The sequence below is a fragment of the Rhea pennata genome, chromosome 15 (assembly GCF_028389875.1).
Source record: "Rhea pennata isolate bPtePen1 chromosome 15, bPtePen1.pri, whole genome shotgun sequence".
Lineage (NCBI taxonomy): Eukaryota > Metazoa > Chordata > Aves > Rheiformes > Rheidae > Rhea > Rhea pennata.
The window spans coordinates 8,322,682-8,334,920 of NC_084677.1; the positions used below are offsets into that span (position 1 = coordinate 8,322,682).

The following is a 12,239-nucleotide window of genomic DNA, read 5'->3' on the forward strand; positions in this document are numbered from 1 at the left end:
TAATACTGTAAGAATTCCAAAATGTTCAGATTAGAAATGGGTTAGAAAACAGAATAATCACACAGTATGTTTCAATTCAAAGCAATTTTCAACCAAACACAAGATAAAATAAAAAACATCTAGAGCAACATATTTGGTAAATCGTATGCTCTTCCCTGCTAGTGAGGTCTATTGCTATCCAAACTGAAAGGAGGTATTCTGAGAGCCTACTGCCTAGTGTAAAAATCATGCAACAGGAGCAGAAGGCCCCTCTGTGCTTCTGAAAAACAAACAGATAAATTATGGAATCACAGAACTAGAAAGGACCTCATCTGGCCATTGCTGAGGAATCACCTAGCTCTTCTCTGTCCCAAACACACAGTAAGCTGGGGCAGACATCACTGACAGAAATCTGTATTGTCTTTCAAAACTCTCAGAGATAGACATTTCCAAGGAAGATATGCCACAAACTTGACTCTCCCTTGCTGTGACTGAAATCTGCTATTTCTTTTCTATTTACCACAAAGCAAGCTTACTTAGCAGTAACTTGCAATTTTTTATTTTGTGATACAGGAGAAAAGTCCTCTTTGTGGTCTTGCAGTCCCCAAGCACTGGCTGAACTCTACAAGAATGGTTCTGGATGCAGCCTGCAACAGCAGGCTTTAATATAAATATATAAATAATTCTTGCTGCACAGAAGAAGCCCCAAATCTGGATTTCTTAGAGGTGTATAGACAGAGCTCAGAAATAATCTGGACCTGTGGAAGATTCAGAAAGCTCTCCTGACACTGTAAGTGTGAAACATGTATTCAGCCCTAACAGCTAATGAATCTTACGGACACAAGCTGGCAAGCTCATTGCCTGGTTACAGCGTAACATCCACATTATCTTAGGACAGAGTCTGGAGGAGTGGAATGAGTCATAAATATGCAGTTTTCTCTGTCTCTTGAAGTAGAATTAATAGCAACCAGAAAAGCTGCCATCAAGGACAAAAGTGAGCAAAACACATTAGAATCTCTATCATGGGGTTCAAATCCCACCAGGAATCTGTATCTCAAACATGGGCATATATTCTGATAAGGTCTCAAGGACTTTATTAACCATAGGGTAAACACATACAGAAGCCTGACTGATTAAACAGTGACTGACAGAAAACATCGAGGGGAACTTGGACCTAATTAAGAAAAATTACTGACTCCTTCCTACATAATCAAGATTAAACAATGAAGGAGGAACTGAAATAAAAAGAGCACTGCACAGAAAACCCAGGTCACATAATGGAATATGTAAGCCTATGGGATTCCTTCCTGTTGTCAACTGAAAGTCCTTAAAAAAAATAAAGGAGCTCATTAGACTTTGAACTAGAAAGGAAGAAACTCTTCAAAGAAAGATAGACAGTAGAATACTGTATTTCTCTCAAAAGGCTGGTGCAGTTAGGTAGCTGAGGCAATAGAGACTATGCTGTATCAAGAAAATGGTGCAGGAATTTGCAGGAGGCCATATACGGCTATTCTGTTGGAGACAGCTGTCAGGTCTCTCTTGCTGTTATCTGAGGACAAATCTGAAAAAAAATGATTTGTAACTTGAACTTTTAACTGGAGAACAAAGTCTGGTAATTCTCTAGGTGAAACTAAAGCAAGGCCAAATAGTAAGGGCCTTGCTTTTACTTGTCCTCACTTTTTTCCAGTGGCCGTCAATCCTGTGATCCTTATTCTAGGGGGAGGCAATTATAGATTTCTCCAATGTTATGATCACAGTAGGAGGAACCGGATGGGTGTAAAAACAGATCAGTTCTCTGGATGCTGAATACAACCCTGTACCTCTCCTTGCCACTGGAATACAAGTTCCACATTATGAGCTGGACATATTAAAGCAGGCATTCTGTCATGCATTACCAGAAATCCTTAGCATCCCTTGGTTGTCCAGGTACATTCACCCCGACCTATGTTCACTTCCAATAGGAAGAGGAGGAATTTTTGAGCTACAAGGTAGTCAAGCCAAAGAATAAGGAGTTGAGCATTACAGAATCTTGGAAGCATAAGTACACCTTTGACTCTTTATGAATTTTGTGAAGCTGCTGCCATAGCAAGACAGTTCACGCTCAGGCATCTCAACTCTTCCAAAGAGAGCATCTAATGGCATTCATTGAATTTCTCTTCCTCTATTGAGAAAGAGAAGAATACAGAACTCAGATCAGCTTGGATAGTTTTTGCCAACTGTTGCAGACTGGACAGGTGCTTTTGGAATCTGGAAAAAACATTATCTTCTAAAAACAAACAAAAAATCATATCCCTGGAAATTTAATCATACTCAGTGATGGCAAGAAAGGCCTGTGCACAAAAGTTTCTGCATTTAGGTTACATGATCCAACATGTGCTCACAACCTAAGCTACAGGATCATGTTCTGTAGCATCACAGGTGCATTGCTCAAACCCTGAGACAGAAGTGTTGGCACTGGAGTTGCAATGTATGTGAGAGTTTCTGTGTGTTCTACTTCGGCTTGGTAACCCTTGCCATCCTACCCTTGAAAGACTGCTGGATTTGTTATTATGTCCATTCATTTACAAGATACAATTCAGCTTATTTCAGTAAGATTAGCCACAGTTTAAGGTGATAAAAATGAGAAACAGACTATATTAGGTCTGCAAGTCCTTGTATTTTCACAACAAAGCTACTTGAACTGAAACACCGTTAAGTGCGACAAATTAACTTTATGCTCATTTATATTACCAAATTGATGCTGTGGGGTCTATAAAATTATCGTTATTTTTAAGAATTCTTACAGAAATGTTTATTATTCTACATATTCAATTCATGATTAATACAGTAAAGTAATACAAATTACTAGAAATAAAGTAAATCTTACGTGGCATGATGCCCTGGTCCACCAGCTGTTCTCGTGTCCGCCTTTGCTGTAGCCTTAGCTGAAGTACTGATAAAAGAAAAGTATTTTGCATGTAAGCAAACTATCTCTACTGAACTGCAAAAAGAAAAACATTCAAAAAAGATACTAAATATCTTTAGAAATATTTCTGCTATATGCATGCAGACCTGACACTAAAGTCCAAGACACCTATCATTAAGGTTAGTAATTAATGCTACATTAATGCTAGTAACGTAGTTAAGAGCAATTGCTTCCAATCCCTATTTATGTTGTACTTTGCTAATTTTGTCATACCTAATAAAGAGACAGTATTTCACACATTCATGTACTTTTCCTAACTTATCTCTTATGAGACCTAGCTGATATTTAGTAAAATTAAAGTTTAGATTTTAAAATTCTGAGTTTCTTTTTTTTTTTAAGCTACACTGCTATTAGGGATTAGAATGGAGGGAACATACAGCGAGCTTATAGGTTTGATTTATTTTAAAGAGTTTGTAACATAAATTGCAACATATAACGATTCTCCAAACAAAAGAAAAGGCTGTTTTTTCCTGACTAATGAAAAAAACATTTTTTTATAAATCTAAGGACCAAATAAATCCAATATTGTCAAATTTGGAAAGAATCTTGTTTAAGCTTTCATAGGTGACTTTTCATGGTTCATTGCATTTCATAAAACGCACAAAGGTTATCATCATTATTATTACTGCAAGTATAACCAACATAAAACACATTAAATACTGCATCAGGAACTCTACAAAGATAGGAAGAAGACAGGAAAAAAGGAATGGCTCAAAACTTAGTCTGACCATTTGAAATAATTTTAAATGGATGTTTGGAATTTTTTAATAAGACCATTTAAATCGATCCAGAATTTTGTTTTAGTAGATAACATATATTTTAAAATTTAAAATATTAAGATTTGGTCCTGAAAGCTATTTCATGGGAAAAAAATGATGTTTTAAAAGGTAACGTATCTAGCTTATATATAATATACACGATAACGTTATTAAAAGATTGTAACATGCAGTGAAATCTGAGTCTGACAATAACTGTTTTTAACTATATAAATAGGAAGAGCTACTCTTAAGTAACACAGAGAAAAGGTAATGCACACTGAGCCCTTCCAGCTATTTTACTTTAGTAGCCATTTCCAGGATGTCATTAAGCTGCAGGACAGTTTATTCTGCACCTTTAATTACCACAGCCTCAGAGACGTACACAAGTTTGAGATTAACGGGAGTCTCATATCTGACAACCACAAACAATTCTGTGTTTCTGTGACTCTGAACACTAGAAAGTTTAAAATGTTTTATTTCTTCGCTATATACTTGAATCTGGCATGATACCAAAATGTAACTGAAACAGTACCAATTCTACCCATCTGCTAAAAAAGATGATTCTATTCATGGCCTACCTTTAGACCATTCATTCTGCAGGGCTCTGTTCATGAGCGATGGCTTACAACACCACTGTTGTTAACCAAGCCATTGCTATTTCAAGTGATATAAAAGATACTTCAAAGTCTGCAGCATTGCTTAGACATGAAGTCCTCACATTTTCAAAGATCTGAGCTTTTTGTTGTAAATATTTCCTCTTAAACCAGCCCACCACATAAACAAAACTCCTCTAAAGGTTTTTACTTTCTTCATTGTACAACTTCTCCCTCCTTGATTCTATATCAGTTTTTCATAGTACTTCATTATTTCTTGGCCACATTATAAAGCTGTTATCCTAATGTGAAATTCCACCTCTTGTTCTGAAGCATAGCTTGGTCAAGAAAAAAAGTACTAAAAACGTGTGCTACTTGCACTCTCAAATTCTCCCTTGATAGTTTATGGATGCATGATTAAGACATGCTGCTCCTATTGTACTTCACAAGGAAGCAAAACAAACTAATGCATTGTCCAGAGCATCAGAATGAATGTAATTTCTAAAAAAATAGGCTAAGCACAAAGTTCATTGTTTTCAGATTTTAAAAGGAATCAGCTTGTTTCCTGTTCCACAGTACAGGAAGGATATTCCTCTGGCTAAAGCATTAAGACTGGAAATAGTGAGACAAATCTTGAAAATGAGGATGTTATTTTCTTATGTCATACAAGCTCTGAGAACTTAAGCACAAATAAGAGATATTCTACAGTAATTCAGTTTTTGGTTTACAATATTGCTATACAACCCAAGAATTACAAAGGACAGTGATGAGAGACCAGATGCATAAAACCAGTAAAAAGTAAAGTGATGCAAAGTTATTCAAAAGTTCTTGAGTTCCCGTGGAAACTTAAAAATACTTACTTTAAGTAGTGAATTTTTTGGGGGGGAGTAAATTTTAAGTGACTAAAATAACTTAAATGTAACTGCAGAAATATTTTATAGAAGTTTGAAGATTTGGATGATTTGGTCTTGGTGTTAATTTCATGTTGCGCCAAGCGAGTTTGGACCTCTTCACATGAGGTCTTTTACGAGCAGATGCAAAGTTGTGCCTGCCCCGTTCACCCACTCTGACAACAGTACCAGGACAGCTCCTTTCAGGAGCACTTCCTAGGTTAGGTCTGGCTGTGTATAGCTACGTGCTCCTAGGAGATCATGCTCTGAACTTCCTATCTTTCTGCAGAAAACCACAAGGTTGTCCAAGTCCAGCTGGTCCAGTCTGTCCAGAAATCTGGGATTGTGTGCAAACGTATTTCCAGTATGCAAACTTAAAAGTCCGAAGTTTATACAAGTAACTGTGAATTAAGAAAAATAATAAACCGGGTCAGGCTCATTCCTACAGAAAACTACAAGAAATGCCCTTTTCGACTGACACATGCACTAAGCATACTCTGTAGGTTACGAATTGAAGCTTGTATCCCTGGGATTAGTTCTAACCATCTCCTACTGCATTAGCACCGAGCAGTGAGAAATCCACTCAGGGACACTGAGGAAAGAGCTGCTATACTCATCGAGCAAGCAAGGCAGTCAGGACCGGTGCTGCTGAAGGATACCGCTGCCCGCAATGCAGTGTCAGTAAGTGAACGCCGATAGTATGACAACAGATACAGGAATGCTCTCACTGATTATGAGCCATCTACCAGCATATCATGGGCTAGTCATCTATTAAGAAAAAAGACGTGGTATTTATGATCTCTAATATGCTTTTTATCAGGAGTTTTTATTGACTGAGCTTTATCACAAACCCCGTTTTTGTAGTTGTAGCTGGTTGATCCATGGCTACCTGAACATTGCTAGTGTAGTGCTTTCAAATATTAGTAAACAAATGTGGGAAAATCAGACACAGCTTTCAAATTGGCATCCACACTACAAAATTACCACACTATTTTGCAGGGTCAGTAATATCAGTTTGAAAGTCTTTACTCCTCCACAAATTTGGACAAATGTCTATTCTTTGAAATCAATTACAAACAATAGCTACTTGTTCTTTAATCAGACATTATTTATTTAAAAATTTGGAAGGAATGTCATGGCAAAATCAAGTTTGATGTGCAAAATCTCAGTGCAGGAAAAATAATTTTACGGTATTTTTAAGAAATTAGTTTAACTGATAAACTACATATAAAGTGGCAGAGGTTTATCTGTAGGAGGTGCTCATTTTTATCTTTTATCTCTTAACCTAAGAAAATCAAATTATTCATTAACTATAGGTGTCTCTCTCCCAGACCCAGTATTAACACGATTCTCAGACTACACTTTCCATCTTCCATATGAAAAGGATCAGACTTGCTCTAAGTGCTTCTCTACAGCAACACAGACAACGAGCAGTATTTGGTCATACAGTTGGTAAGGAAGAAAGATCAGACGTTCTGAATTTTCAGCAGCTTTGCTGGATTTTATTAACTACTTCTGATGGTATCTTTAATTGCTAGAGCAAGAGCGCTTGGGAGACAGAATTTATGGCAAACTGGAGTCCCTGCTAGCACAGAAGACTTTTAGAGCTGAGCTGAGCTTCCATATAAGTAACACAGACCTCCTGGGGGACCAGTGAGTGTTCAGGCGGGAACCTTCCTTGCAGAGGGAAGACAGACTCCTGCTGGGTCTATGCACGAAAAGTTAAGTAAAGAGATCCTAGGAAAGGTTTGGTCTCTCTGCTTCTTCCTTCCTCCCCCCCTTTTAAGCATACAATTTTAGTCTTTCAGGGAAGGAGGATTTCAACTGTAGTTTGGTATTTTGACTGAGTTACTGTTTTAAAGAAGTGAGGGCATTAAAGTATCTTGAAAGACTGCATCTCATCAGGAATGGTGAAACATGAAATAATCCATCTTAAATCCCACTGCAAGGAGGAACTACTATCCAACCGAACCACACATTTGGTACTTGTAGTACTTGTGAAGCAAGCCTTCACTAAAAATCGTTTATATCAAAGAAACCTTTCAGACTCTGTTAAGCACCATACTGTGGAAGTAAGCACCTACAGAGGAAAAAGGAACACACAAAATGAGGAGGAGGCTAAAATTAGTAGAAAAGCAGCAAGAGAGAATTGATCTTTGGCTTATGGAAAGAGGAGGCATCTTAAGCCACAATCATAATTTGGGGGACATTATTTGCCGTGAATAGCTCTTTTACAGTCACAGCCTTTACAAATCCACTGTATTTCACGTAAAATACACACAGATGCTTTATTTTAATGTACAGCTTTCTAACAACTTCCTTTCCACATCCACATTAGTAATGACAAAATATATTTCAGAGTAGTTCACGTTTCTGCAATTTTGGTGCACACCCCACCATTTCAGCATTCTGAGTAATTACTGCATTTTAATTTTTCACTGGTAAGTTTGTAGGAGGAATAATAAAGACCTCAAACTACTATTTGCTCATACAGATAAACTAAGTAACAACTTCAGCACTTCTAATATGTATTCCCCAGCATTCCCCTGAAACACACTTCAGAAGAGTTTGCCCGAAGTAGATTAAGCTGGAGAAATTTCTCTGAAAAATATCAGTGTACCAAAGCATCTACGTGTTTCTTCCAGTACAGATAGCGCGGAAGGGGCAGGTACATGCCATGTGTGTCGCTACCCGGTGTCAAAGGAGGCAGCAGCCACGCTGGATGCCGGGACTAACCGGGGCCGGGGGCGCAGGAGCCACTAGCCCAAGGGTCACACACCTCCTCCCCGAACAGCGACACAATTGCACACTGCCCTGGACTGATCAAACATTTCCACTGTAAAAACAAATGCCAACATTAGTCTTGCTCATGCATGCAGCTAATATAGTTCCCATTAAATCCTGAAATGAATGCTGGGTGGCCACTGCCCTTACTGGTGGGTACTGGGAGTTCTGCCGGAGGAATGAGAGCAGGAGACAAAGCAAAATATGATTCCACTTAAAAATGAAAGGAATGTAAGTGACTTTTCTCTTAATTTTTCAACTGAGTTAAAATAATCTTTTAATTAACATAATTCCCAGTGTAGATGATGGAAAACCCCAATACACAGTTTATGAATGCATTAAATCCGTTATTGTTGGCTTCAGTTATGATCAGATTTTTGGCTTAAGTTTTGCAGAAAGAGTAAAAACTGATCGATACCCTAAAAAATGCAGAGTCTTACATGGTAACACATGGCAGAAGGAGGGGAAAGCAGCAAGAAAGTACTCGCACATAAACCATATACACATAGGTGTGAAGCTTTAGGTTGTTTTCTTTCTTAAGCAGATATGTACACAACATAAATGTATTGTCTCTCATAACACTACCTGCCCGCCTATCATCTATTAATCAACACTTGGCATCAGAAAGCAAGTAAGGGAGGAGGATTTAAGTCTCATTTATTTTAGGACAAGTAGTAAAACCTGCAGGAGGACTGCACAGATGAGAGAGTAATTGATATTTCAAACAACACAGACTATCCAGTTACTCACTTCTTAGGTAAAGATCAGGACCTTATATATAACCTAGTAAAGAAAGGATAGCCAGTAGCATGACTAACAGGAAAGCACTGAAGGGGCAATAAGAAGAGAAGAGAAGATAACACAGACCACAGCAAGGAGATGAAAGAGAAACAAAATTGGATGAAAACCAGATGTTTGTTGTTACTATCAATTCCAAAATTAAGACGATGAAGAAGAAAAGAAGTTTTGGGTCAGATTCTTTTGTTCAAATGTTGAGCAATCAGAAATGTGACTACAGAATATAAATTCTAAATATAAAGTCATTGTGAATAAAAAAAGGCAATATATTATTTTAAAAGGTTGAAAGACTGGGAAAAAAAAAAAAGCTTTTGCTTTTCCAAAGCAAACAAGTCAGAAAAAAACTAAAATTTACACTTCAATAAAGAACATAAGGGCCTAAAATACTTTTAAGCTTTACACAGAGAAGTAAAAAACAGAGATGTTTCTAAGGAAAAAATGCAGTATTTGGACAGGAGCTGGATAGCTATATCTAGGCAAAAGTTTAGTCGGAGAGGATATTCAGCTTACGAGTCTGAGTGTCAGTCTAGAAAATCATGATATAGACAGTACTGAGCTTTATATTTTCATTCTTTTAATCTTAGAAAAGGCATTATGTGTTGTCATAGAGTCTGAGCCCTAGAACTAAGACTGGAGACAGATTTCTGTCTTTAACCTGGAGATAAACAAACAAACAAAAACCTAAAAAAGATCTAAAAAAAGGAGGGGGGATACAAAAGGAGGAAACTATAGAGATGAGGTCTGTGAAAAGCAAAAAAAGAAAATGGACCCACAAAAAGCAACTGAAAGAACAAGAACCATAAAGATACACAAAGTGGGAGCCATGGAAACTAAATCAGAAATTTCCAATAAGGAAAATGTCATGAAATTATCTTCAAAGACAAGAATGAAAGACGTGCAAATGGAGTGCAGCTTTGCAGTTTTGGCAAAGAATAGCTGACTTAATTGAGGGAGAAACTCCCAACAGAGTTGATTGGCAGGTTGATTTAAATATAGAGAGTTACTTTGAAATGAAGCATAGCATTTAAAATCATAGATGCTGATTTCCAAAATAAAGGCCTAAAACTATCAAAGATTTAAAAATGGTGATATACTACTAACTTAGCAAATCTAGTTGCTAAAAAATGACACAAATATTTTGCATTTTACATGACTGGCAGAAATCTCCTTTCTGCCACTGCACTCCAAGCAGCAGTCTCAGAACTGCTGCTGAACAAAAGCCACGCGCACAGAGGTCAGTCGAGTTCTTGGTTTGATTGCTAGGGGAGAGGGGCATGGAGGGTAGTCATTTTTATTTTCAGATCAGCGTATGAATTTAAGATTAATTCTAATATTTCCGTATGTCTAGTAGTTCCATATATGTTTGCTTTGTCAATAAAATTATTAGTTAAAAACACTTTATAAAGGTAGTTATTTTCAGCTTTCTCTCACTGTAATAGGTTATTTAATATTTTTGACAAATACCAAAGCATAACCGTTTCTCACAAGACCAGATTATTTGACTAGCATAAAGCTAGTGCAAGTCTGCTGACTCTGCAGGAGCAATACAATTTTTTACCTCCTAAAATTGTGGGCAGAGGCTGGTGCTCCCACTCTTACAGTTTTTTCTACTTTTAGCCTACCAGGCCATTACACTTAGACAAAGGAACGAACATGATGGAATGAAAAGGGGAGATCATCTATTAGCCAATGCACATCACCACCTGATTATTTTGAAACACATTTTGATAAGGCAGTAAAAATCACATAAAAATAACAACGGGTGCCTGCTTTCACAAAGGGAGAGTACTGTTCTAGTTCACATATTCATAAGAGTCTAAATGGGCACAAAAGAACAACCCAAACAAGCAGACCCTCAACACCTTGCTGAAGCATTATGCTGCTTTGAATGAAAGCAAACAAGCATAAACAACAGGCACTTAATCATGTACACATCACTTTTCACACAAGATCCTGTGAAGGAGTAAGAAACTGAAGACAATACAGTTAGGTTTTACTTGGTGTGAACGGTACAGCAAGTGAAAATAAAATGCATTTCTAAATCACTTAGAGCAAACAGCAGTTATTGAAGTCAAGCAAGTGGTTTCAGCCTTCACTCTGTTACAAATCTCTAATTTGTATCCTATGGAAAAGGTGCCTCAAAGTGGACTATATAATCACAAGCACTGGAATGTAGAAGCCAAAAATAAATTGACAGTTGTCCCACAGGAACAGTGTTATCTACTGATTACCAAGCTTTCATCGCTGCTTCTTGTCTCAAACAAAACCCGAACTTGTATTGTGCACAGTAGTTCTAACACTGATAATTCCGTATCTTACCCAATTAATTATATATCCCATTGATTTCTATTAAATTTCATTTTTTTGCTATGAAACATGCCATTCAAACAGTTGTTGACATTTAAAATTATGCAGAGGCTACAGACATTAAATCAGTGAGAAGGGGTTCATGTGGTAGCATACAAATCTTTCAGACAATAGCAAGAAGAAAAATAATACATCAAAAACGTTTTTTGTGTTGTGTATGCATTTTATCATTTCTTCCAAAGCTAAAATTCAGTGGCTATTAGCTGTTTAAGTCTTTAAAAATGCAAGTAATATGGGAAAATGCCGTGTCCGACATTCCTGTGTACTCCCTTGGAAACGTACAGGAGCAGCAGGCTGGCTGCTGGCGCAAGGCTGGCTGCCATGGAAACAGACAGTGCCGAAAACACCCTCCTTGCCTTTAAATTAAAAGCTCTTACACAAAAAGCCTAATTTCTTTTTGCCAGCTTAAAACAGCTTTTATTCATCCAAAGTCTCCAACATGTTGAGCTCAAAGCACAGAGCAACAGTTAACAGCAGTGGTACTAGGTGCACTGAAGCGTTGCTACAGAAGATGAACTTGTCTATCACCTGAATTGTAAAGTATAATCCTCAATCCGAAGTAATTTTTAACTAGTTTTTTGCACCATGACTGTATAATATTAATACAATTATACAAACAACAGGGTTGCAGTAAAGTAAGAGAGAATATTTTTATCAGATGGCAGGTGGAATTCACGAGCGGTTTTAGCATAAAATTTGTAGCAGAATGCGGGACCAACCTTGCACCAGTGTGGCAATTACAGAATAACAGAAATTGAGTATCAGTTAATTACATGCTTCTTTCAGTCACTACCTTTACAGCCCCAAACACTATCTGCTCAGGCTGTTCTGAACAAAACATAATTTACACTAATTTAATCTTCCACAGACAAAAGATTTGTGTTCTCCTGAGCCGTGATTTGTTCTCCCTGAAGTACACATATTTCATGGTGCTGTGCTATATTTACGCTTTGCTACCTGCTTACAGACACAGAAATGGTTACATTCTTCAATTGATGCTTGCTATGCTAAAAAAACTGAAAATTCAAACAGCAGCATTATGTATAGTAAGTAACAGAACTTGCAGGCAACACGCAACGCACACACTGCCGCAAGGTCACACGGG

At 37.4% G+C, this 12,239-nt stretch overlaps 1 protein-coding gene and 1 long non-coding RNA gene across 6 annotated transcripts in view; one reads left to right on the forward strand and one right to left on the reverse strand.

Moving 5' to 3' along the window:
• The window catches only part of LOC134147361 (uncharacterized), a 44,365-nt gene extending 41,201 nt beyond the window's left edge, over positions 1 to 3,164 (forward strand). Inside the window, exon 3 of the long non-coding RNA XR_009959997.1 lies at positions 553 to 3,164. This is a non-coding gene — a long non-coding RNA (uncharacterized LOC134147361). The remainder of the gene's footprint in view (positions 1 to 552) is intronic.
• The window catches only part of MRTFB (myocardin related transcription factor B), a 93,466-nt gene that overhangs the window by 29,112 nt on the left and 52,115 nt on the right, over positions 1 to 12,239 (reverse strand). For 4 of the 5 annotated variants that reach the window (XM_062588438.1, XM_062588436.1, XM_062588440.1 and 1 more), the window contains one exon: positions 2,846 to 2,911. In XM_062588438.1, coding sequence (XP_062444422.1) covers positions 2,846 to 2,911 — 66 coding nt within the window. Of the gene's footprint in view, positions 1 to 2,845; positions 2,912 to 5,155; positions 5,223 to 12,239 lie in introns of those variants that run through there. The other variant, XM_062588439.1, reaches the window with a different exon arrangement.